The sequence below is a fragment of the Condylura cristata genome, unplaced genomic scaffold (genome assembly GCF_000260355.1).
Source record: "Condylura cristata isolate star-nosed mole 26May11 unplaced genomic scaffold, ConCri1.0 scaffold00020, whole genome shotgun sequence".
Lineage (NCBI taxonomy): Eukaryota > Metazoa > Chordata > Mammalia > Eulipotyphla > Talpidae > Condylura > Condylura cristata.
In genome coordinates this window covers 23,749,673-23,777,154 of record NW_004567121.1, presented here as the reverse complement: position 1 = coordinate 23,777,154, position 27,482 = coordinate 23,749,673, and the positions used below count along the sequence as shown (strand labels likewise).

Genomic DNA, 27,482 nt, shown 5'->3' with positions numbered 1-27,482 from the left:
AAAAATTCAAAACTAAAAATGACCCTTAGGAGTCATATTATTCAATTCTAACATTAATAAATTCTGGTCTAGAAAAGAGCAGGGATTTGTTTCACCAAAACAGTAGCAACTCACTGGCAAAGCTGAAAATGGATCCCAATTCAAAGCTTCTAGCACCCCAGTTGAGAGTTGGTTAACCCATACATCATAGAGCAAGCAGCTAAAGCACATTTTAATTGTTAAAAAAAAACTTTGCAACACTTTCAAATGGTAAACACCACATGGCAGAGCAAAACATGAGCTGATAATCATGCACCAATGATTTCAAACTTACCAGGTCCTTTATATTACCACTCATTTTATTTGGTATTACAGAGTACAGGGATATTAAACTCTACCATCTTTGTGCCATGGACCATGGTGAAGGACTATGTTTGTGTGCGTGGCGGTAGTATTGTGTAGTGACATGCATCTTAACAAGTGTGATCCTGTATTTCTGTAAACCAATGTTATATCAATAAAAAAATTATTAAAAATATATAAACTTTTAAAACTTTACCAACTCTTAAAATTAGTAAAGAACATGGTTTCCATAATTAAAAGTGAAAATGAAAAAAGCTAATAAAAAAATACTTCTGATTACAAGGCCTAAACATTCCTGTCCTTCAAAAAACACTCCATGTGAAAATTGCCTTTTATTCTCCCTGCTTTAAAGTTCATCAAAATCGAATAAACCAACTAAATGTCTAGTAGATTCAAATAAGATAAACTTCAAAAGGAAAACAGCTTTTTAAAAAATTTTCCACTTATAAAATGTTTAAAATACTTTTGCTAAATCTAGGTCAGCAGTCTTACTACTTAGAAAACTGCTAATTCATGAGTTCATTCACATATCATTCTAATTTTAGACTTCATCTCATTTTAATAGTTATTAAAGTGTATATAAAACACATCCAGTAATTCAAAGAAAAGCATGGTCAAAAATATTTTTTCCAGAAGTTTAGATTGGCAGATTTAAACAACAGAACTAAAGTTCTGCTCATAACTGAATATACTTGATCTTTAATAGTTTCTTAATAGTGGTATTTATATTCTCTTTGGCTTCATTACTAGATAACAGGGAAAAAATATGACTACATCCAGTAAAATTACAAACCCCACCTTACAAAATGAATATTCAATTTGAACATAATGTACAATTTATAATGCAAAACCAATTCATTGTAGTATGGCTTTTAAAAGCAAAACTGACTCTCAAAATTATTTCCATTATTTTTATAGGTTGATAGCTAAAAGCTCGCATTAAAATTAAACACACAAACACACACACACACACACACACACGATGTGATACACCCTGGGTATAACTTCTCTGGAATCATGGGGGAACCCTTGACTATATGACAAATCTAAAACTCTAAAGTTTATGGTACACAACAAAGCTGACTGTATCAAGAAACTCATGACAGGCAAGCTGAGCCCAGACACTGCAACAACTTGAAATGGCAGAGTTCTTAAGAATCAGAAGTACTCATGGTACTTTCACCAAATGCAGAATGTTGTATTTGTCACAGCTGTAATTACCTGGTAGAAGAGTAAATGAGCAAGAAAAAGTTCCCATCTGCCAGCTGCTCCTGCTTCCCCTTCCTAATATTTTTACATTAGTAAGTATAAAAAGAGAACCTTCCTCAATATCATTTTGTGCGCTGTTTTAGATTCTAAAGCACCTGTTTCAAAAAGCTAAGTCACTACTCAAATCTTAGTAAATGACGGAACCTTATATTTAACGTGTTAACTAAAACAAAAAGTATATTATTTATTCTTAGAGTTCAATGTCCCCCAGTAACAAATTATAACCATCAGTTTATGTGGTGAAAGTCTTAAGTGATCAAAACCAATTTTTATTTTTAAATGATTTTCCTTTACAGTTTTATACAAATTAAATATTTCATTTTGTATTAATTCCATTAGCTTTTTTTCTACTTTGGTGATCCATAATTTAGACTACACTAATAATATAGCCAGGTACTCCTGATGATGACCAGTACAAGGATTCTACTCTAAGAATCACTGACCTAGTTTTTGTTTGAATAATTTCAATGATTTTACAAGGACAGAGTTGATTTTCATTAAGAAATTTTCATACATTAAATGTGGAACCAGAAATTTATATTCCATACTACTAACTTTTCTATCTAGAGCAACACAGAACAAGTACTATTCCTTCTTAAACATGGGAGTCACTAAGACATTTAAAGAGACTCCCTCTTAAACATCACCAAATTCTTTTGACTACATCCCACTCTCCACAGTACTCAAAGCTTTATCATTCCAGTTACCTCCTTATGAACACTATCACACTATCATTCACAAAGTCCCTCAAAACATGCGGCACTTACAACTGAACACAGTAATGTGAAAGTTTGTTTGAGTATCAGAATAAATGTAGTTTATTACATCTCCTAATCCACAACCCCTCTGTAAACATCTTGTCTTTCAACAACTGTATCACAGCATTTCCCAACCAGTACGTACATGGATAACTTTTTCAAGTTTTCTATGATTCAGAATAAATAAGAACAGTAGATAGCAATCTATCTACTTAAAGCTGTTCAAGTTAAATAGCTTTTTTATTGTGAGTTTATGTCCTACCTAACTAGTGGAGGGAGGGGGTATAAATTTTTTAAAATAAAGTGACAGAAGACGGTAGTTACTTTTCCCAAAGTTTGAACATGACAAACTAAAATCTTACATTTCACAATCTCTATCAGTTAATTGTAATGTCCTAAAACATTCTGGTTTTAAAAAAAGGTTCATGGTGGGAAGCCCATGGGGATTACAACTGAGATGAAAAAATGCACAAAATGAAGAATGATGTAAAAAATAAAAAATAAAATGTTCATCTGATTCATCCTTTACTAGCACCTAGGTAAATAGATACTTTTGTAAAATTTTATGAAGTTTCAAAGACCAATCATAATCAGTCATTAATTTATAGTAGCAAAACCTCCCACAGGCTCCAACACACAAAAGGGCTTCAAAGTACTTTAAGGTACTTCTTGAAGTTCCTACTTTCCCTAAGCCACTCCCACTTACCTTTATAATCCTAAATAACATCTAAAACCAGCCAACTAGATTATATCAAAATGAGTTGATGGTAGAAATATACAATCATTTGTTGCAACTATGCAGTAATCTGTAAATCAAGTGAACTGCACCATCTAGACAAAACAGCAAACTGTGACCCATGGAACAAATCCAGCTCACCATCTTTTTGTGTAAATAAAGTTTTAGTGAAATTCACCACACTCACTTACACACTATGTTTTGCTGCTATAGTAGCACAAACTAGATGGAACAAAGATTATATGGCCTGCAAAACCCAACATATTTACTATCTGGCCCTTAACACATCTGTCAGCCACTACTCTAGAGTTATGAACTATTTCCAACCAAAGAAAATTTTGAGCTCTGCAACAATAACCATTAACAAAGGAAAACTACCATCCACATTGGAGTAGCTACATACAAACACTTAAGTATCTATTCTTCCTATTTTGTATCAGGATTTGTTTCCTATCCATTACAGAGAATTTACTTACCTGCTCACTGAGCTAACCTTTAAGGTATTTTTCAAGGACTCACTTGTGGAATAAGAATCAGTAATTATGCTGCTCTGTGCAATCTAAGGTTAAAAAAGTTGCTGCAAATAACTTAAAATATATAACAAAGTATACAGTTACATAATTTCCTTTACATATAGGTTTCAAATACAAAACACATTTAAAGGCACTTAAAGTAGCAACACTTATGTTTAACAATTTAGGTAATATTAACTGTTAAATAATGCAAAATGATTTCCCTTCTGTGTTTAAAAAAACTTTCATATTCATGTAAAGCTGAAATTAAAAAATAACACTTGTAATATAATCTAACCATATAGCTTTTTAACATAAATGACACCAGAGTCTCTAAAATCACATTAAAGTACTTTGAAGCTGCAAAGTGCTTAGGAGATCACCTCCACATTTTACAGATGAGAAAGTTTCAAACATGATTTATATCAGAAAACTAATCAGTGACACAGTCAGAAGCAGAACCCAACACTCAACAATCAATTTGGAACTCTCTTACGGCTGAGCCGGAAAGATATGTTCAGAATCTAAAAAAGGGTGATGCTGAATTAATTTACAGTATAGTAAATATACTCAAAAGGCTATATTCCACTCAACCTAAGCAACCCTCTTCTGTTTTTTATTAGTCAATTATATAATTACAGAAGGAAATCAGTGTAGTATCACTTTTGTTAGAATGATGAAAAGCTTAACAAACTCTAAAATATTAGAAATAAAAATAAACATAAAGAATAGCATACAATTAATATTCATACATTTCTAATTTGGTACAGTCTTTCTGAAGAGTAATTTGGTCAAAAGCCTACAAAGTTCTTACCATCTCAATCTAATATAGGGTTCAAATTTTATACACAAAGTTGGTTCATAATTGTGAATTTTTAGAAACAATCTTAATATCCAGAGAGAACTGGTTAAGTTATGGTGAATTCACACAGCTGAATATGAAAACAATTGTTTGTTAAAATCACATTTTCAAAGACATGGGGAAATACTTAGGATGTGATGTTAAGTCATAAAAACGCAGGATATATAATTAGATGGTCAATATATTCTCAATTTTGTTATTATGCACACACACAAACACACTCATACATAAAAAGAGTACAGACAAAGACTGAAAGTATTAAAAAGTATTAAGTGTTCTCTCTGGATAGTGAATTAGATAATTTTTTTCTAATCTTTATTTTTTTCATGTTTTCTAAATTTTCTATAATAATCACCTATTAGTTTAGTACTCAGTAAACATTTAAAATTCTGTAGTCAATTTTGAAATTTTTATAATCTATATAATATTTATAATATTCAAATATAATCTAAATAATGGGAAATAGATCATTAATGTATAAGTTAATAATTTCCACACATTTACAGGTAGACAATTTTGATTCCAAAAGTTATTATTTTATCTCAATTCTTGATTATAGAAAGTTGGTTTTTAATAAATTAGAAATGCAAATCTTTAAACAAAATTGGTGCAAGGCATCTAAAAATTGTGCTGTTCTGGCATAACATTGAAGATTTAAACTCTCTCCAATGTAATGTAGATCCCCAGTGTTAGATTATAATAGGTACATCCAGTACATGCATGGTGGTCAATGATTAACTAATTGAATTACATTTTTTTTTTTGGCTAAGTAACTAGAACTGGTCTATGATAAAGACATACAACACCATACCATTATTTTAGTTGGAAGAGCCGCACCAAAAATCATGACAAAAAAACTTGTAGAACTGTAAGAAAATCCAGTTATTATTAATGATTTCTTGCTAAAAATTTAAGTGAGTCAAATTGCATAAAGCACTGAAAATGCAGAGCAGCAGTGCATGGTCTGCAATAATTTAAAAAACACTTAGAACACTCTTCAATATTTCTTCATTTGCAGACTACTGCCTATCAAATACGATCTTTGAATTAAAGGACTACATCTATGTTCTTTTATCTTGAATTTATAATCTATTACAATATAGTAATGACACAAAGTGATGTCACAACAAAAAAGCAAACTGTAATTTTAAAAGTAACTTTAAAATATGCTAATTTCTGTGATAAAAAAATCACAAGTATGCAAAATATAAAATACATCTTAACATATTTTTATGTAAGAGCTTAAGTTTACCACTTTCAACATAAAAATTCTGAGATGGAATTAATAAAAAAACGATTTTCATATGTACCACAGAGCAATAAGTTTAAATCAGACTATTTTGAGTTGTGTAGCCCTTTATTAGCAACTAAAATAGAAGGTATCTGTTGTACAACACGGGTAGTATTGACTATAACTGGAGATTTATTATATTCTAATACAGATCATTTATAAATGCAATTTCTTTATTAAAAAGCTTCCACCCCTTTTTTTGTTTGTTTGTGTACAATTTGCAAAACTATTCTGAAAGCGGAATATATGTGCACAAGTCTGCAAAGAGTGCAAATTTAGGATATGGTAAATGCTTTACAAGTTACTTTCAAAAATCTGTCTGCCACAACTGGTCCTTTACATTGTCATCTTTTCTGATCAAAATATTTTTATGCAACCTCTTTTCACTGCCCTAAACTATAAAGCATTTTTTAATGAGTTGAAATTAAGGAAGGACTACACCTACTAGAAAAGAAGAGAAGAAAGTTCTATTAGTTTGAGGTTTCAGAATCCCCCCAAACCAGGACCAGCATCTTGGTATGGGCTAGGCTGGGACCCGGACAGAGTATGAGTATGTGCAGGTGGCATCCCTGAGGAGTCAGAGCTTCAGTGGACTGTGAGTGCTCCAGCTGCATAACTCACTGAACTGTCTTGCCAGTTTCTACACTGGCTTGACTGGGCATAATTCAAAAAGGAAAAGCTCATATTCATTCCATTCTTCTGGAGCTCTGTGATAGCCTAGAAAAAAAAAATTTCATTATGGAACATTTCAATTTGCATCAAAGTTAACACTGGGCTTCAAGTTAACACCACTACTTCAAGGTAGTAGATACGTACACTTTTCAACTATATTACCTTCTTCATTATTTCTCTGCCTCACCAAACAGTGAACCCAATATTAATCCATCTATTTCTAAGAATACATTTTTCTTCTTTCTTAAAGGGTATGTCACATTTTCTTTCAGGAAATCGATACTGCTTTATTTCTTAGGGGGAAAATAAGTGTTATTTTTCTTTTGAAAATTCAACTAACCCAAACTTCTACCTCTTAACCTTCATTAAATGAAAGATTTGCTTTCACTGTAAACAGAAAAGCATGTTATGTCTTGCTTTATTTAATGATGAAAATCTAAGAACAAAATCTTCTATTAACTTTCACAAACTCTAAAACAGTAAATAAAACAAAAAAATTAATAAGGTCAGATCTCTTGAAAAGTCACACTGGTTTATAATTGTAAAATGGCTGAATGTCAAGACAAAATGAGTTTCTAATTCAGATAACTTTCTATATTTAAAAAGAAATATTGAAAATAAAAGTAAAAAATAAAAGACATCAGTCTATATTCCAGAAACACATAACTTTATTCAAATAACCAAAACAATGAACACCTAAATTATCTTCAAGGTAGTAGAAAGGAAATTCACCCTAGGTATCTAAAACCAATGATATTAAGGTATCACAATTAAGATATGTTTTGAAACATTAAAGGATCAAATATTAAAAATTAAGTTTTCTTATGGATACTCACATTTAATAACACCCCAATAGGATGTCTTCCACATATAGTATTATGATATTTCTTCAAGTAATTGCTAAAAGATACAGGATCTAGTTGTTCTATAATACTCATACCCTAAAAAAAAAAAAAGAACAAAATGAAAGAAAAAGAAAAAAATCTATTTTTTCTTAGTCACATTTTAATGCTGTTACTTAGAACTAAGCAACCTAATTTTTCAATTAAGGCGAAGTAAAGAAAATACATGAAATAAGCCTTGTAAAATATCTCATTAATCAAAGGTAATCTCATAGTCAACTCTCATAATACACATATTTTATTAACAGAATATTTTAATACCCATTTTAATACCCAATAAATCCATTTTAGTTCTATTTCTGTACTACCTTCACCAATTGTCAATTAGCTCATAATTCTAAACAATATCTCTATTTTGTATTTTTCTTCTGTAAACATACTTACAAAGGTAAATCTGTAGCAAAATTTTTCATTCACAAAATTTTTCATTCATTAAAATTAAATTTGATATATGCATGTTTTCCCCCTACTCATTATATTTGTCCTGCTATTGGACAAAAATCAGAGCTGATAGTAATTTAGTGCCACCTGTAACAGATCTTTAAATATCAATAGTGTGTAAGACATACCAGTAGCTGTCAGTGATTTGAATTTCAAGTATCAGGTAAGTGATAAAAAGATACCATAAACCAAGAAAAGAATTGAAAGATTTTTCATTAATTTATTCACTCATAGCAAGAGTATAAAGGATCAGGTGAGAAAATAATGATGAACAACTATATACCAGAGACATTTTACAGAAATAGGATGGGGAATGGGATCAAAAATGGTGGGGGGAGGGAAGTGCACTGGACTACAGTGATGGCACATGGGTGATTTGGTGATGGGAAGCCCACGGGGATTACAAGTAAAGTGGAAAAAGGCATAAAATGATGTAAAAATAAACATATTATTTTTTTAAAGATTTTTCATTAATTTTAAAATACTAATAAAATGTTGAACTACATGTCCTTTATGAATAAGTTAAAAAGAGAAAAGTTTTCTCTTTGTATTTTAAACTAGAACATTATTTTCAAGATTTTAATTCAGAATCAAACATTTCAAACTACTTTTAAAACAATCACTATAACTTGTACACTTTACATAAAATTCCATACTCTCCAAGTATACCCAATAATGTGTTCATAATAGGTTAATCTAGAATGACAAGTCATCTGTATTTAGCAAATAAATCAATGATTCAAGTTCACCAAGTTACCTTACCTTGTTTGTTTTTTCTTACTCAGGTAAAATACATTTTTATTCAAAAAACTGGATTAATATCCTCTAGGAGAAATATAAGAGGTGGTTTATCTAGAAAATTAACTGATATTTTTGTTGTGTGTTTTTAAAATTATATTTTAATGTTTTAAAACAATCAGTACAAAAGTACCTAAAGCATCTGTAAAATGACAGAAATTAGCAGGTGATATATATTTATTGCAGTGAAAGTATCAAGTTTTAAATTTATAAAGAACCTTTTTCAGAATGTTTAAGACATTTCATAAATATCACAAGTTTTCTAAAAATATATCTGAAAGATAGGCATATTCAAGTATAATCAATTTTCAAATCCTTACACAACAGTAAGTTGCTCTCAGATTTATCCGCAACTACTTTTTAATACTAAGTTGGATTTTCCCGGTCAACTAGGAAGATTCCAAGCCAGCAGTCTCCACTGGTATTTGGTATAAACTGAGAGCAATACAAGTTAACTTGAAACTTAAGCCTAGCGTTAACAATCACCATAAAATTGTGTTACAAAGATAGTTAGACAATCTAGTTCTAAACCAAGCAGCAATACAGAGATAGGATTTTAAATTCTCTCCATAAATATGAATAATCAAGATATCAGTCTTAAGGTAACCGGGGTGTATAAAAAAAGATTAAAATCTTGCCTTTAAATCCTTGGCTCTTTCTCATTGATTACAATGCCTCATATAGTATAACAAGAGAAATACTACCAATTCTTAAATATTCCCACATGGCTAAAATGATATGTATGTACATAGAAGAGAACTTTAAATACTCCTGATGAAGTCTATGACAGTTTACCGTAAATAAAATAACAATAATTAATAAATCATGTGATGCTGCAGTTCCCATAATATTTATGTCTCAAAGCACATTTTGAACAAACTTATTATATGTATATAGTGACATGAAGATCTAAAAGAAAAATGATCAAAATTGTAGAACAAAGAATTTAATGAACTGGCTAAGAAATATATCTAGAAAGATGCAAAGTTATAAGTATAGACAAGAACCTACTAAAGAAAGTATTCAAAATGAAGATATGACTAAATTATAAAAAGGGGAAGGGGGAACTTTTCTTGATGAAAGTTCAAGAATTAAGTTTTTTTTTAAGTATCTTAGAACACATACCAACGAGGGCAAGAATCAGTTTCATTACACTCGATTTTCTCACAAATATGATAGCTAAAAGGTATCCCCTCTATTAAGAAAGGACAGAAAGAAAATCAAAGATTTTCTCATGAGTGAACCTCCCCAACTGGAAAATTCAGAAAGTATGTAAGCAATAGCAATAATGATAATTAAACTGCAAATTGGGACACCCATTAACAAAAACAGATTACTTGTCAAAAATGCTTTTGTAAATGTTTTGATGCTAACATTTCTGAAATTACTATCACCAAAACTTTAAGATAAAAATGGTTAAGTAGATGTTATTGACAAAATTCCAAGAGGAAAGATAAAGTGCTCCTAAAATACCCCCAACTCTCTTCATTCCTTAAAATGTTAGAACATATGCTCTGTAAATGTGGAGTTCAGACAATGGAAAACTTGCCTAGAGGATGGTATACTGGGAATTTATTCACAAGAACTTAACTTAAATGACTACCCATTCAGTTCCAAGACACAAAGCAGATACTATAAAGACCAAACAAACAAACAAAAACCCTATCCATCAGTATCTGAGTGTCTGAAGAAATTTATCAGCGTTAGCAAGAAATCCTAAAATTGAAAGCTAATTTCCTACCTTGAGGGAGGAGACAAGGACAAAGAGAATCTTAACATTGTGCTGACTCTTAACATTGTGCTGGGTGAAGTTTGCCACATGGACCCCTATGGCAGTTCTACATTAAACAGCATGTTTTAACTGACAGAGCTGCCAATTCAAGACTCAGAGAAGACAGTAACAATCTTCCCTTCTTCAAAGTTTATATAATAAAATGTGTAAGTTAAATTTCATTTTAAATACTATTGAGAAATACTCTTCCTTTAAAGTAACAATCTCAAAAGGTAGCAACACTTGTTTCCAGAGGACTTTTAAGAAATAATAATTTAAATCATGTCTTAATTTTGTACATAATCACAGTATTACCAAATCATTAGGACTGTGGTCTCCTTTTATAAATTAAGGATACACATTTATGTTGGAGAGAAGGGTATACATTTAGGGAGGTGAAATGCAAAAAGTAAATATTCTGGCTTAAGAAGCATCAAAAGAAAATCTTATAGTTAAATAAATTTTATGGAGAAAAATCACCCTAAATACAGCAATGCTAAGAAGAAAGGTACTATTAATAGCTATCGTATAGATGGTGTCAGAAAATCTATTTAAGACAACTAAAGAAACTCTGGCCTAAGTGCAAGTGAAAGAAGTATGTGAATAGACAAGTAAGAATTATTCACTTTTAAAAAGTAAGAAGACATGAAGAAAAGCAGTTGACACACAAACTGCATGACAGTATATCTGGGAGAAAAAGAAGCTTACTAACTGGTGATTATAATTAAATTTACTTGTCCTCTCTGCCAAAGCATATTATAATTTGTCAACACACATAACAAAACATTAGTCTCTATCAAAGGTGGTAATAAAAAAATATAGCATATAATCATGTTTGTATGTGTATGTGTATATACACACATATGTAATGTGTTTGTGTATGACTAATGTTTCAAGTATGCAAACTAAAAACAAAGTCAATGTCTTAAAATGTGTTTTCCCTTGGTAACTGTAAACACTAAAATTGCAAAGTACTAGTTACTACAAAAACATGGTCAGTTCAGATATTAATGTAAGAATGTCAGAATCTGTATCTCTCGTAACTAAGTCATTTACTTTTCACCCAAATACCACATTTGGAAGATCCAGTTTGTTTTCTGAAGTATTTTGCTTTCTTTGTTTTTTCACATAATTTATTTCCACAACACTCAAATGCTACAGATAGAAATACTTTGCAGTGAGAAGCAAAGCTATTTTGCATTGGAACCTGGTAACAGTTTATTTCCTAGCATTTTAAAAACTACATTTTATAAGAGATTTTTCTGATAAAAAAAGAACCAAATTTTAATTAAGTGCTAATTTTGAACAGATTAAATCTAAAGTTTTATACATAAAATAATTTCTTTTCACTTTATCAAACTTTCATTATTCATAATTTCAATTCAGAATTGCTAACATTTTGAAATACTTACACAAAGAACATTGCAATCAAATTTGCTCTGTAAAGACTGCATACATAAACTGAGGTATTCTCAAATGAATGAAACTAGTTTACATTAAGTGATACTTTAAAAAAGTAATACACAGAGGGACACTCACCATTTGATTATATAAATCAATTAAGAAAAAAACTTTATCTGCCTAGCAGTATGTATGCTTGTATATATATGCATGAAATATACATTAGTGTACAGAAATAACCTTTTTAAAATCAATTTAGTCAAACTCCCAGAACTGACTTATAATTTGAATTAACAATAAAAACACAGCACCTTTAACCCACTTCCAAAGTCCATATATAAAAAGAAATGATTCAATAAATGGACCATTGACTTCAAGCATACTAATATAAAGCAAATACTCAACATATTCAGAAAAGTATAGTATAGGTTATTTAAACAAAAACTTTCATGTTATGCTTTGACAACTATGGACATTGTGAGTAAATGAGATGCAAATTTAGTAGTAAACCAGTAGTCAACTGATTCTACTTATTCTAACAAAAATTTCCAGTTTCAAAGACTTAGAAACTTGCAGGGAAAGCAACGATAATAGAAATTATAAAAATCATACACTAATGGATCAATGTTACTTTTTGTTCTGCCTATCAAATACATTAAGAAAGACAAAAAAAGATAAGTCTAGACCTCTAAATATGAGCTAATGTTTAACACAGAGCTAGGGAAAAGGCTAAAAGTTTTGTTAAGTAGGAAATTGTATACATAACATAAAGAACAAGACAGAACATTAAAGTATTTCATTGTGACCATATTTCTTGAGTGCCAAAGTATGTTATTACATAGTTACTTCAGAGCACCAGGTAAACCAATTTTTTAGAAAAAGTACCTCTTTAGTGCTAAAGCGTCGATTTACTGGTTTATAAATTCTTACATTTGCTAAATTAAATATTTCCTGATTAAAGTTCAGAAATGATTTAGAGAGCTGAATAGGAAAAAAAGAGAAAAGAAGATAAACAGGAAATTTTGCTCTACTTCAATAGATCATGGGCCAGATAAAACAAGGTCAAATAGAGAAGCAAAAGCTCATGTAGGAATAAAGAGTGGGACTCACTACATACTACTTACTGAAAGTGGCTCTCCAGGGATGTGTATGAGCAAATCTAGTTTGAAGAAGTTCCACAGGTGATTTCAGTAGTGAAGAGTATTACTAAAATAAACTCATCTCTGCCATTCCTTTAATTATCATGTGTATGTTGAGAATTCTTAAAATTCATGTACTTCTTTCTAGCTTCCCTTCTAAAACAATCAACTAACTGGCAAAGTACTACTGAATATTTCAAATCTCAAATCTATCAACTTCTTTCCATCACCATTAAAAAAACCCCAGTTCAAATTACTATATTCTCTCCAAACTGTCAATACCCAGTTACTACTGACTCTTACAAAATCCATTCTCTACACACAACTAGAGTGAACGTTAAAATAACATAATCACGGCCCTCCCTGGTGGCGCAGCAGGTTAAAGCACAGCACTGAGAATCTAAAGCCGCTTCCCCATGAGTTCGATTCCAGCCTGCCCCGGATGTGACCACATGGTGTGGCAGACCTCTCTTGACCTGCCAGCTGCTGCCCTCAGCTGTGTACTTTTGTCAATCTGCCTGTTCTGTTCCCCATTCGGTCTCTGGTGAAGCCTCTCACCACCTCTGAGCCTCTGGCCTGTACCCCAGTTCTGTATGCACAAGTAAATAAACCTTTTAAAATAAATAAATAATATAATCACATAATTTCATTCCCTGCTGTACTTACATAAGTTTCTTACCCCAAATCACCTGACTACCTCTCTTACAGAACTTGTACAACCACCTCTTGCTCTTACCTACTCTACCCCAATTAACACTGATCCTTTTTTTACTTTGCGGAGGCAGTTCCTTTTGTCTAGAATGTTCTTCTCTCTGATCTTTCCTTTTCTTATTTATCATTTACATCTCAGTTTAATGTTCCTTCTCTGGGAAGTCTTTGGTCAATAGCTCATTCTAACACAATCTCAAATCACTTACTATCTCAAAATCCTTTCATTTTTCCTAACATATACTACTATTTAAAATTAAAATATACATCCTTATCTTCAAAACAAGATGCATTTCCTCTCATTAGAATAAAATTTCTATGAGAACAATTCTGTTTACTGTCACATTTCTACCAGTGTCTAGAACTGTAAATGTACCCCAAAATAACTTCCAAAATGAAAGTCCAAATGTTTATTTGATTGACATCTCCACTTCGATATCTTACAGACAAGAGCAAACGGTGGTTTGTTGAAAAAGTCATGACATCAAATGTGTCATGACTTTTCCAACAGCCAGTATTAGTTATGTATAGGGGTGTGTGTGTGTGTGTGTGCGTGCGTGTGTGTGTGTTTTAAAAATATCCATTGATGAGCTGATCTGATGAGTTGCTCCAAAATGAACCAAGACCCTATCTCATGAAGAATATAATTTAATATGGGAAGTTATCACCAAACAAATAAAATATAATAAATCATATAGTAGTGAGTAAAGAAAGAAAGCAGGGTTAAATCGCAACACTCTTCACCATAGGGGAACTTGCTGGGAAATTGCTGGCCCAAAGGAGATGCTATTACAGGATTTAGTGGGTAGGGCTCAGGGATATGGATTGTACTGCAATACAGGACAATCCCATACACGGAACAGTCCTAATCCTGTAATACTTTCACATATCTCCATAGAAGAAAAAAAAAAAGAAAAAAAAGCTGCTTGTAATTACCTTACCTCTAACATCATTTTCTATACAAATACAAAGAAGTTTTGCTGATTTTAATATGCAGATTTCCAGAAACAAGCCTCCTATTAAGTGAGGAAAGACTGTTCTTAGCTTACTTTATAGTTTTACTAAAAACTGTTCATAATTTTGGAAAATCAAGTCACCCAGTCATGAAATATAGTAATTTCAGCCACAAATATAAAAAACCTGTTTGTGTATTTGACACTATATTCAAGTATCACTATGTCTTCTAATACAATTGTACCTGGGCATTTATATTATTAATTATTAATTTATTAAACATATAGATTTATACATAAATTTAATATAAATTCATTTTACTTCTTTCTCAGACTATAGTTAGGATAGTCTTATAAGTATGTAAAAAGGTTATATATTTAACCATTGATTCGAAAAATATTTGATGAGCGCATACTTATGCTCTAATATTATGCCAATTTTGGATACAAAAAGTAGAGTTGGGTAAGGTGGCTGGGAATGCTGAAAGGGTGGGATGTAGAATGCAATTATTAAAAAGGGTGGTGGGTAGGCCCTACTGGGAAGGCAAACCTGAGCCAACCATGAGGTAAGTAAGACAGTTAAGTACAGCAAAGGCAGCAGCGCTTACTGAGAAACAGTCTGGAAAGCAGTGTGCCTACACTACCGCTTACACATCCTTTACATCACTATACTGCCATTGCTTTTTTTTAAGCCTGCTGGATGACTAGACTGTAAGTTCCACTAAGTCAAAGAGCATGTTTTTCTCTTCCTAATATCTTCATTACTTCAAACAGTACCAGACAAAGTAGATAGTACACATTAATCATCTGCTATATGAAGAAAATGACAGGCCTGAACCTTAGAAAAATAAATTAAAAACCAGAAAAAATTAAATGACTAAAATGACCATGTTAAAAGAAAACTGAATGAATTAAAATCCAAACAAAATTACAAAAGCAAAAGTATTGGGGCATAATTGGATTTTAAGTGACAAGATAAATTAAATGATAAAATTCTCCTGATTAAATCTGCATTTGACTCATAATACAATATACCACATGATATGATCTACCTTTAGTTTCAGATCCAGATTCTACACTGAGATATTTTGTCTACTTAAGAAACAGTCTTGTACTGAAACATTCATAAAGATTTTCATATGGTAGAAAACTTGATTTTAAAAGATCACAGACTTTGTAAAAACTAACAGTTTAAAGGCAATTTAGAGACCAACACTCCAATTCTCTCACTGTATAGCTGAAAAACTGAGGACTAGAGAATTGAAATGGTTTGTTGAAAATCAGAGCAAGTTAGTGGTTTATCTGCTATTTCCTTTTTTTTTTTTTTTTTTTGCATAGAAGAACTGGGGTGCAGGCCAGAAGTATGGGGGAGTAAGAAGATCACCAGAGACAGAGCAGGTGGACTTACTGAAACATACTGGCAAAGGGAGCAACAGGCAATATATGAAGGGTCTGTGTCACATGTGGGTTAGCTCTCTGACCCTGGCTGAGGTGTGAACTCAGGCCATTGTGGTGATAGAGTTGAGACTTAACCTCCAGGCCATCAGAGAGGCCCACTCTGATATTTCCAATAATGTTTATGAATAGATACCAAAATTATGTCTTTATCTTTTCAAAAATTAAAACAAGAACTATGACTACAATAACATTTCAAGGGAAATAACAAGGGATCAACGTATACTGTCTTTGAACTAAGAAAGAATAAAATAGTATTTTAAAATTCTGCAATTAAAACACCAAGTTAAAATTTCAGTTTTTAAAGAAAAATCCAAATGGCCAAAAATAGAATTAAATCATAAACTAAGAATTTACTATGGCTGTTGTGCATAACAGGAAGTAATTGACATTACTGTTGCCCCTAAAACTAAGACACTTCCCCAAAATGTATCTAAAATGTCTGTTCTTAAATAGTCTCAATCAAAATTAAAGAAATTTCTACTAACAGAAGAGGGATTGCTCTTATACTCCATATTCATGTGACTACAAACTGTATTTTTCACTTGAAAGATAGGGAAAGAATTATTAGGCCATTGTATATTCAACAGATTAAATCTTAAATCACTAATCTGAATTAAAAAAAAAAAAAGCTTAGAGCATTAAAACCCACACCTGAAAGACTTACCATTTTATCTAGATGTTCAATGGATCTATATATCTCCCCCTGGGATTCATCATAGTAACTGTAACGGAACCTTTGACCTTGAAACAAATACCATGTACAAAATAAAATAGGGAAAAATTAGAAGCTAAAAAGAAAGCAAGAGCTTACCAAATAATTTCAGTTCTCATGGAAGGCATAGCACAGCTTAAGCCTCTGAGATGATCATTCCCAAGAGCCCTTGTACATAAATATAAACGGCATATTTGGGAAAGTAATAAGGAAGTAATATGTCATCAGTGGTTTATGATGTTAAAAACTATTTCAAATTGTAGAACCGTAAAGTCATGAGCAATACAAAAGACAAAGGAAACAACAGCTTAAATGTTAGAAGCACTGTTAAACATATTATATCAGTCTATAAAGGAAATGAATCCAAAGAATATGACTCAAGAAAACTTGGTTTAAGAAAAACTATGTCAATGTAACAAATCAATGAGAGCAGTACAAATTCAAAGATTTTTCTCTGTTACTGAAAAAAAGAAATGTTTAGGTCAGAGATACAGATGGCTTGTGTGATATTTTTAATGAACTCAATAAAAAAATTATCTCATTTTTGGCAAAACTTTCTTTCTACCTGGAAAAGGATCAGTACTAGTGCCTTATGTAATATGTAGAAGATGCACAAAAGGATAAGCATAATAAATTGTCCTACCCTGACATACAATTTCAGTAAGGGTACAAACACAAAAGAGTCAATATTTAGCTGTTCACCAAAGAACAGGGAGAGTAAAATGGAAGAAGTTTAAAATGAAAAGAGAAAACAAAAGGTTCAGGAAATAAATTTTACTTCCTACTACAGTCATGAAAAATAAAGACCTAAAAATAATCATAATTATAGACAGTCATTCAACTATATGCTGTACTTCAGCTAGCTTAAGTATAGCTAATAACCCTTTCATCAATACCTTTATCTCCAAGAACTCTTTACATTTATTATTTTTTACTTATTTCTAAGATTCACCAAGATGCATTTCTAAAGGTATTAAGGTACACCAATTCATATACCCACACAATGTGTGTCTTATGTTTCATTTCAGATCAAAGTTCACATATTCAATTATCTTCATACCTGAGGAGATGGGTTTCTCTGGCTGTTTAATTATTATATTTAAATTTTCTATTTATCATCTTATAAATAACAAGTAATACAAATTAATTTTGTTGTACTCTTTTGGAAAAATCACACATCACAGTTATTGACACTTCATTTATTTGTTGATACTAATTATCTTGTTAGTCACCTTTCTACAATATACCACATTTCCTTAAACTTTCACATTTTAACTTTTAAAGATAAATTAACATGTAGTTTCTCAACCTCAATGTTCTTATTGTCTTCCAAAGTCATTATGAAATCAATACTTCATTTACAATTCATGATATCCTAGAAAAACAATAGGATTCTAAGACAAATAGCTCCTTTCAGAATATAAGAAAATTATTTTATAAATATTTAGCATTATTGTATATGGCCTTTAACTATGAAATCCATTACTAACCCTTTCACTAAAAAAAATTCTTAAAGGTACTGGTGACAACTCATTATTCAATACCCCTATATTAAATGCCTTATCAGACCTTCCTTTCAAAATTTAAAGTAAAATATAGTTTGTTTTCCCTTAAAGAATGCATGTGTTTCCTCCTACCAAATAATGAGAACTAGATAACTGGCCCTGTTTTTCCATCTTGTCCACGGTTGTCAGCTCAATGAAATTTAAAACCTGTCACAATAACCTATGACAGACCAGTAATTCAATTTGTTGGTACTAAATTTCTTGTTCAGTTTTTTTTTAACAAAGATACTCAAACTCTTATAAAATGAACAATTAATAATCTTACATAAGAAAATTCTGACTGTCAGTGTAATAAGAGTAATATCCTTAGAAGAAATCAAGGTCAATGTTCTTTGAACCTGAACTGCTTCAGGTTTAAACTAATGCATTCTCTATTAGTTGCTTCTGGAGGCAGGTATTCATGTTAGCTATCAATAATCCTTGGAACAAGCACATAATTTTCTTGACTGAAGACTGTTACTCTCAGGTGCAAAGGAAAATTTATGAAACTTGTAATAGCTATTTGTTGCTCAAAAGTCTTTCTTGCTTTAATTGCCAAGTTCTGTTTGTCAAGTGGTTGAAACTTCTTAAACCTGCCTGACTCACAAATGAAAATTTAACTATTTTAAAATGCTGTCGCATTCATATGGACCATTCTGAATATAACTATAAAACTATTTAAGTAAGAAAAAATATAAAGAATGTTTGAAATACTTTAAAATACTACATCAACATCTGATTTAATTCTAATAAAACACACAGAAAATTAACTTAAGCAAATGTTTTGTATTTTACTATCTACTTTTTTTTGCTACTTTTTAGTAGTACCCCACATTTAGTATAAATCAAGTAGAAAAACTCGACAGGCTATAAAGAGTATATCACTTAAGAAGCTAAAGCCACATGACATATAACTACAAAAATGGGAAGGTAATAAGACACTGAAAAAAAATTTTATAACAACTCAAACTGTTTCTTGAAAATTATTTTTAATAGTAAAAATTTTAAAAATTACTTCAGCAATTCATATTGGTCAATATACATAAGAAAGCATCTAATTTCAAGTAAATAATGCCATCTTACCCTATATGTATGTGCACACACATAGTTAATCACCACCTGGAATTTGAGTTCAAAAGATCTGTTTCTTACTAAAAAAAAACCTTATGATTTTATTTAATAAGAAAAGACAACAGTAGCACATCATGCTGATGATAAATTCACCTTTAATTTATATATTACTATTGAAGTCAAATACGATTTCAAGTACCTCAAGAACAGGCTTAATTTGTTTCACAAATTTCTAACATTCGGTAAAGCTTATGTTTCTACACTAGGAACAACTAACATTGTCTATATACCTGGAGAATGGGACTTGTGTGCCTTTATAAATATGAATAAAGCATATCACATAGTAAGAGAAAATTACTTACCTGAAACTTATCCTTTCAGAAGGTACACTGGGAAAATGGATTCTTTGAGCCCCTGTTTCAACTCCAAGTATGAGCTTTCTAGCTTTAAGAGCCATTGACACTGCCCCTAGGGGCAGGCACAAGCTTTGGAACTCCCCTAGTGAGTATGTCAGTAGTTTCTTCAGGTGCCTTCCCTCAGTTCTTTCAAATTCAAAAGATGAGAGGAAAAATAACCCAAGAAAAAAATCCTGTAAAGCAGAAACCTTACTCTTTGAGGGAAGGAGGGTAGCTCATTTGTGAATCCATTCCAGAGCACGCTTTCTGAGAAAAAGAAATACAGGTAAGTAATTTTCCCATCTCCAAAGGTGACTGGTGATTAATGAGTGGATTCACAGAGTGTGGAGAATAAGCTCCAGGGATGTCTGTTTAACACACAACAGTCAACTAATGAGGACAAACATAACAATGAATGGTACAAGAACCAACACTACACTTTAAGTACCTCAAAGCAAAAAGTAAAAATAAAATGTTAAATACCTCAACGGTAAGCTATATGCTAGATTGCAGATGTAAGCAGTGAGCTTGGAAAATTCATCTATAAAGCCCCCAAAAGATCAGTGAAAACAGACTTTCAGATATATGTCCAGTAAAAACTACTACTATACATTCACTTATTCATGTTATGTTTGCATGCTAAAACATTTTCAAATATTTGAGTTAAATCTCATCACAAGCAGTGAGATAGTTTGTCAGGTCATTTACACTAACATCCTAAGCTAGGGACATTCATTATTGAAATCACTTTGAAAAAATGTTTTTTCTAAAGGAAATACTATCTAAGCATCAACTAAAGCTATCAATTTATAAATGCAATACTATAATCCTTTCAATATAAAGTTTTATTCACAATGTGGAAGTATAAAGCCTTCTCTCAAACTTGCAAAATATCTAAAACCTAAATATGAATGCTTAGATAAGATCAATTTCAGGGATTAGCCAGCCTATCCCCAAACCATTTTAAGTATTTTTTAAAAAGAGTAATATGCCCATACCCAAGATACTTATTATCAGAAAGGAGGAAAAATATACATTGAAAAAAATTACATTAATAATATTAAACTAGAAATGCGAATAAAGCTATAAATTTAATGGACAGTTAGGGAAATGCCACTTTAACACTGGCATATACTATGGGGGGGGATCTGAACTTAGACAAACCTAAGATTATAGGGGAAAAAAGTTGCTGAATTCATATTTTAACAAAATAATTTAACTTACTTAGCATTTACCAAGCAAATTTATTGATACTAACTTGCACTTAAAACAACCATAAAAGGAAAATTAAGTAAAACCATGGACGCACTTTTAAAGAATCAGTCTCTGTTAGATCCAGTTTCAGTAAGAAATGCCTTAGAAGTTAACTAAAAATTATGACAATGAAAGCCAACAATAATCTAAATTTGGAATAAAAGTTTCAGAAAAGTCAAATAAACACAACACTAACAATAGCTATTATTGTGGAAAACAGCAAAAGTGAAACTTAGAAAAAATAGAATAAAAACTTTGCTAATTATAAAATCTATAAATTCCAAATAAAATTCTCTTTCATGAATCCCTATATAGGATAGGAAACTAAGGAAACAAAGCATGGGACATAATTACTTAACCATGACAAAAATCAAATATTAGCAGCAAAATGTCCTTTCACTTATTCCACTCTGCCTGAAAGCAGAAGAGTGAAGTGAGGTGGGATCCTGTGTAATATCATCCTACCAGGCTGACTCGTTTATTTTCCAGGAAGGAGCTGAAATGTAGGCTAAAATGTGGGAGCTGAAATGTGGGAGAAGTAAAAGGAAGGAAGGGACAGAAAGAATGGGCATGACAGAATCTAGGTTTCTTGGCTCACCTCACCCCAAAAGGAAAACTTTATTATAGAGTCCTTGAGAATTCTTACATTTTATCTCTTTAATGTCTCTTTCAAGCCTATATAAAAAAATTATTTGGGATCCGAAGATGAAGATGATTTCTCTATAATCAAAGAACCAGCTGAAGAAAAATTTCCTTCTTACAATGAACACTGGCTAGCAGGTAAGGTCAGTGGGCAAAATCCTGCCAAATACATAAAGGTTTCCCAATTCTATTACCAAGTTTCTCACTCTATATATTCAAGAAATTAATGAAATAAACAGCAACTAGAAATGAAAAATGTAGTCACCTCCACATTATTATACAAAACAAAACAAAAAAATTCACTGTATACGTCTAAGTAACTTGTCAGCTATACCATAATCAAGTAATCAATTTTTCAACAATCAGTTATTTAGAAATGTGAAGTATGTTAAGAGGCCTAATTCACTGAAATTTTAGAATTGCTATATACTTGAAGACTGAATTCTTCCTGTGAAATGATTTGGAATTCGATGTTATGATCATTTGGGTATGGTAAAATCAACCTGTACAGTTGCTTTTTTTTTTTTAAGAGAAAAGACTATCTTCTAGAAAAAAAAATACTTAAAATGGGAAAATTGCACTCTAATTTAGGAAAGATGCCCAATGTCTTTGAGAACTATGAAACTTAATTTCAAAGACAACTATAATTAGTGATTGGTATTACTTCAATAGGCATGTAAAATCCTTTTGTAAAGGAATGACTGTTCCATTACTATGATAAATCAGAGACCACCAATTTGGGAACACCACTAATGCAATATACCTTCCACTAACCTCAAACTGCCATCAGATTTCCTAGTAAGAATTAGTAAAGTGCTTTCCTAAGTACAAAATTTAACAGTGAGTCCTGTTAGTAGTGGTGATAATGAGAAAACACACACTTGGAAAAGTTCTACTACAAAATGACCCAAAGATAAATATAAAAATATATTGCTCTCTGAATAATACCCATGGCCCCCATTTATCAATCTTTGGAAAATCTGAGGTTAGTTTTTCACTATTGTCACCAGGAAATTGTATCTTAACATTTAAATAGCAAAATGCTCAAGATCAGGAGAAAAACGGCCCAAATATTTTCCTGAGAATCTATATAATGTAAAGCAAAATTCATTTTTTTTCTCTCAACAATGTACTACATAGAGTAGTAGACAGGATTTCGTTGCTTTAGAATTCATTAGTGAGATAAAAAGGATGCTTCTCCCAAAGACAGAAATATTAAGTTATCTATTGCTACTTTATGTGAATTTATGTTGTGTTTGCACAAACTTCCAACCTACAAGGAGATCTTATACTGTACAGAATAAATTAAGAAAACAAATTATTTAAATCATCAAGTAATTTAAAGTGACTCAATTAACATAATTAACATTCCTATGAGGAAGAGGCAGGGGACACTTGCTTCAAGAATATTTACTTTCCAAAACATATGGACATGTTACCAACTTAAACTCACAATGCTAACAAAAGAGGCCCCCTCTTTTTTTTATTAATTTAACTCCTTAGTTTTTAAAAGCAGGTATTTAGTCAAAATTCACAATTTTCAAGAAAAGTACTCCTTTCAGGCATCTACCTACTACTCAGATCTAAGAAATATATTCATAAAAACTAACTTCTGCCAAAGGTAACAAAACCAGTCAACCGAATTGTTATAAAGTCTCTTAAAAAGTCTGACAAGGCAACAGATACCTGATAGCCTTCATTAGGGTTTTGCAACACTACTGACATTGGTGGGGGTGGGGGGCGGATAATTCTTTAACGGGGTTGATATTCCTGTGTGTTAAAAAAGTTTACTTAGCAGCTTCCTTGGACTCCACTTATTACTTGCTTATTGCATCCTCAGTGCCCACCTTCACCTCAGTTATGATAACCAAAAATATCTCCAGGTATTTCCAAATGCTTCCTGAATGGATACTTAGCTCCAAATGAGAAAACGATGACTTAAACAAAGATAAAAATACATTTATCTATACCACTAGGGAAGATGGTTCTTTTGAACTGAAATCTCAAGGTCAACCATATATGCAGAGGTAAGAGAAGAAGAGAACAGCCTAACTAGGACAGATAAATGCTTAAGGTTAAGGCATTTAGTAGTCAGTTCCCCAAATCTAACTGAGGATGCACTTCTGGTCTCCCTGGCATTCGATCTTAAAATACATGGTTTTGTTCCTTATCATTTCTCCGAAATATTTTAAATAACTAAAGAAAGAACAAATACTGGCATCCTTAAACCAATGAATAAATGAGTCAAAGAGATGTGCTAAAAGGAATTGGATACAGAAGTATTTTAGAGCAGTAATGTATAAATAAATGAAAGCAAACTGTATCCAAAGAATTTTAAAAGCAAACTGTACTTTAAGTATCCACAGATGTCTCACTTCCTAAAACCACTGTGAAATTTTCTTATTCTTTTAATTCACAATAGTAATAAAAATCAGCACCGAGTTCTTATCCTTATAAGCCATTATCAGTTACAAACACATTGCTAGTAACTAACATGTTACATACAATCTTTAGAGGGTAGCGCTACAGTGATAACTATGGGTAAAATTTAAGCAGTAAAGGAATAAAAGAAAAAGAAAAGATTAATTATAGAAAAGAAACTGTGGGAAAAGACTGGCAAAGCACACAGTGCTAATCTATATTCTAAAGAGGAACATGCATTTTACCCACCAAAAAAGCTAACTTTAGAGAACCTACTACACAACTCTACTTGAACATGGAATTAAAAGATCTTAATTCCCACTAAAGTGTCTAATAAGCAAGGATGCCCTCACAGTGTGAATCCAATTATACCAGTCGCCTTTGGAAATGTATCCATAATCCACTATTAGACACTGATCCTTTTTAAATGACGAAAAAACTTTTTTATTCACTTTTAAACTTTGCTGCTATCAGTAAAACTTTCCAAGAAAAGTGATAAAGAACTGAAATCAGTGCTTAGAATGAAAAGATACCTTTAACCACAAGTACACAATATCTACCATAAGTTAAAATCTAGAACTTACCCCAATGGCAGAAATCAGAAGAAACCACAAAGAGATTACTAGGATCCGCTAGATATTTACTGAAGAGTTTTCCGAATTCCTGTTCTTTTGACTCACTCAGAGCTCCAACCAGTACAGGAATAATGGTAAACTCATCCTTATGGCTTAAAGAAAACAGAAAAAAAAAGTCATTTAAGAAGTTTAAGAATAAAAATAATTTTCCAGGGTGTTGGCACTAAAAAGTGGAACATTTATTAGTAATGGTAAGGAAAATATGCATAATATTGAATTCTTAAAATCTATAAATTAAATGTTTAAAGAGGACGGTTTCAAGATAATGAGAGGTGCAGCATACTAAATATGGCTACTAAGTTACAGAAATGTACAATACTTCTTTTGGTAAACAAACTACCTTACTACCAGGTTTAATAATATCCTCATAAATAAAAATAAGCTCATCAAACCATCACCAAGTCTTCTCAACTACCCATCAAAACTACAGCCACCTGCCCAATCGTTCCACAAATTTAAAAGAGCTTTAAATTCTTCCTCACCTATTTTAATCCTACCCTATTAGAAATACCACCATTTCTGCCTTCTAGAAACTTGCCAAGTGAAACCTAAAAACTTAATCTTGGCTTCCCAAAGATTCACCAACTGCACCTTACAACTATGCTCATGAAAAAGACAGGTCAGTCAAAGATACAAATCAATTTTCACTGGAATAGAAGTCAAGGAAGTGGATATTAATTTCTAACAAAGAAAAAGACACCACACCCGCCTATTATGTTTAAGTCAAATCCACAAGTCCCTTTTTCACTTTACAGATTGACAGATTTATGGAAAAGGAACACAGCAGATTAATAAAGGATAACTATGATGAACTAAAGAAATAGACATTTACTCAGACCCTTTTAAAAGTTTCATTGTAGTGAAATTTTACTCACATATATTCAGTATTATTTATGGTCTAAAGATCTCAGATTTGGAATTTATAAGTGTGAATGATGATTGTCTGACTTGGTTTAAACAGGATTTTGTAATCACCATTATAATACGTGTTTTTTAGTACAGTAATCTAGCACTTAACTGATTGTAGGACAAAGAGAATTCATAAAATGTTTCTAAAAACACTAAATTTAAATAATCCCCAAATAAATGTAAGCCCAGCTTCATAAAGCTAAATCCAGGGCACCCAATCACCTCCCCCAGAAGGCCCCCTTACCCTTGTCAACTGCGAAATAAACAGATCATACAGATCTCCAGTCCCTCTGCAATGCAGGGGCTCCTTGGGCAGAATCTGCATCTATGGAGCAAGAAAAAAAGAGGAAGCTGGCAGAGGAAGCTGCCTTGGGATAGCTCTTTTCTCTGACTTTTTTAACATTGGCTTAACAACTGTGTGAATGAATGGGAGCTCTTCAGTAAGGTAAGAGCGATTATCATTTGAAAGAAAGAATTTGAACTCTAGCAAAAACTCAAGATTGTTATGTCCTATGCTAACCTCAAGTAAGTACTACCTATATAAATGAATATACTATGATCATCAGAATCTGCAAATACTTATGACATGGTAAGGAAGCAGTTACATAGATAATAAACAAGAAGTAAAAAGAAATGGGTTCAAGTACGATCACATACAAATAATAAGATCGTGAAAGTTACTAACCAAAAACCATTTTATCTGTAAAATGATCATAATTGCAATATCTATTTCATAAAACTGTTACAAAACAAGAACAACTATAGGAACAAACACTTTGTCAACAACTGCTGGCTCACTCTGGACAAACAACACTTGTCTACTCTCCACAAGAGCCACAAAGCCATTCAAGTAACGTAAGTTTGACTTTGTAAATCTACACAGAAGTCAAAGATGGATACTAAAATAAGGTTTAAATCAAAATTCATCCATCCCTGTTTATCAAGATTCATCCATCCCTGTTGTTTTTTCTTTTAATTATTTTTAGTTCTCACACCACAAATAAAATTCAAGATCAGAGCATTTGGATTTGAAATATTATAGTTAGGCTGTAGAATCCCAATTGGGATTCTACATAACAGAGTAGTTGGTCTTTTCCCATAACTGAGTACACAATCTTATCCCTCAAAAAAGCAAATGTAAAGCAAGATCAAATTGTTAAAAACAATCGTTTCATGATCTAGAAATCAACTCAAGGGGGGGAAAACACCCACACAACACAATGGGAAGAGTTACTCATGGAAAAAACTGAATTTCAAGCCAAGAAGAGCAGAAGCCTAAGATCTTAGCAGGAGTTGCCTCCAACCCCTTCCCAATTCCACAAACACGGTTTTCCAATAAGGTGAGAGGTTTACAAGTTTAACCACCAAAGGGTGTTTACTTCAATTTGGAGCAGAGTATGAATGCCCACACCCAATAGGAAACAGAAAATTCAATAGTTCTTACAGCACAAGATTACTTTATCAGTTGAGGTAAGTCAAAAACTTGAAGATTACTTTGAAATTTAACAGAAAGATTCTAGGAAAGGCAGAGCCATAGAGGAATTTATTAAATTCACACACTCTAGAAGATGATGACTGATTGTGTAGGAGAGGCCCCATAAGGTCCCAAGCTCCCCACAAAATGCCAGTTAACTGGAAGGGTAAAAGCATGCTTCAGAGAAAATGAAGACCTGAGAAATACCGTATTCTCAACACAAGTGTGTATGTGCAGGGAGACCAAAGTATACCCAATAGAAAGTAAAAGAGGCAAACCTGATTATGGCCTAAAATTTGAATACACTCTGAAAACAAATACAATCTACCAACATAAGATGAAAACCTTACTTAAGGTATTCAAGCACAACCTTCAACCAACTATGCAGATACCAGACAATCTGGGGGGGGGG

The 27,482-nt window shown here is 31.9% G+C and overlaps 1 protein-coding gene across 2 annotated transcripts in view; it reads right to left on the bottom strand.

Moving 5' to 3' along the window:
• Positions 1 to 5,803: 5,803 nt before the first annotated feature.
• Positions 5,804 to 27,482, bottom strand: part of MEMO1 (mediator of cell motility 1) — an 82,052-nt gene continuing 60,373 nt past the window's right edge. For both annotated transcript variants that reach the window (XM_004686316.2, XM_004686315.2), the window contains 4 exons: positions 24,637 to 24,779; positions 16,678 to 16,754; positions 7,279 to 7,383; positions 5,804 to 6,487 (listed from right to left, as the gene is read on the bottom strand). In XM_004686316.2, coding sequence (XP_004686373.1) covers positions 6,356 to 6,487; positions 7,279 to 7,383; positions 16,678 to 16,754; positions 24,637 to 24,779 — 457 coding nt within the window. In that variant the 3' untranslated portion in view covers positions 5,804 to 6,355. The remainder of the gene's footprint in view (positions 6,488 to 7,278; positions 7,384 to 16,677; positions 16,755 to 24,636; positions 24,780 to 27,482) is intronic.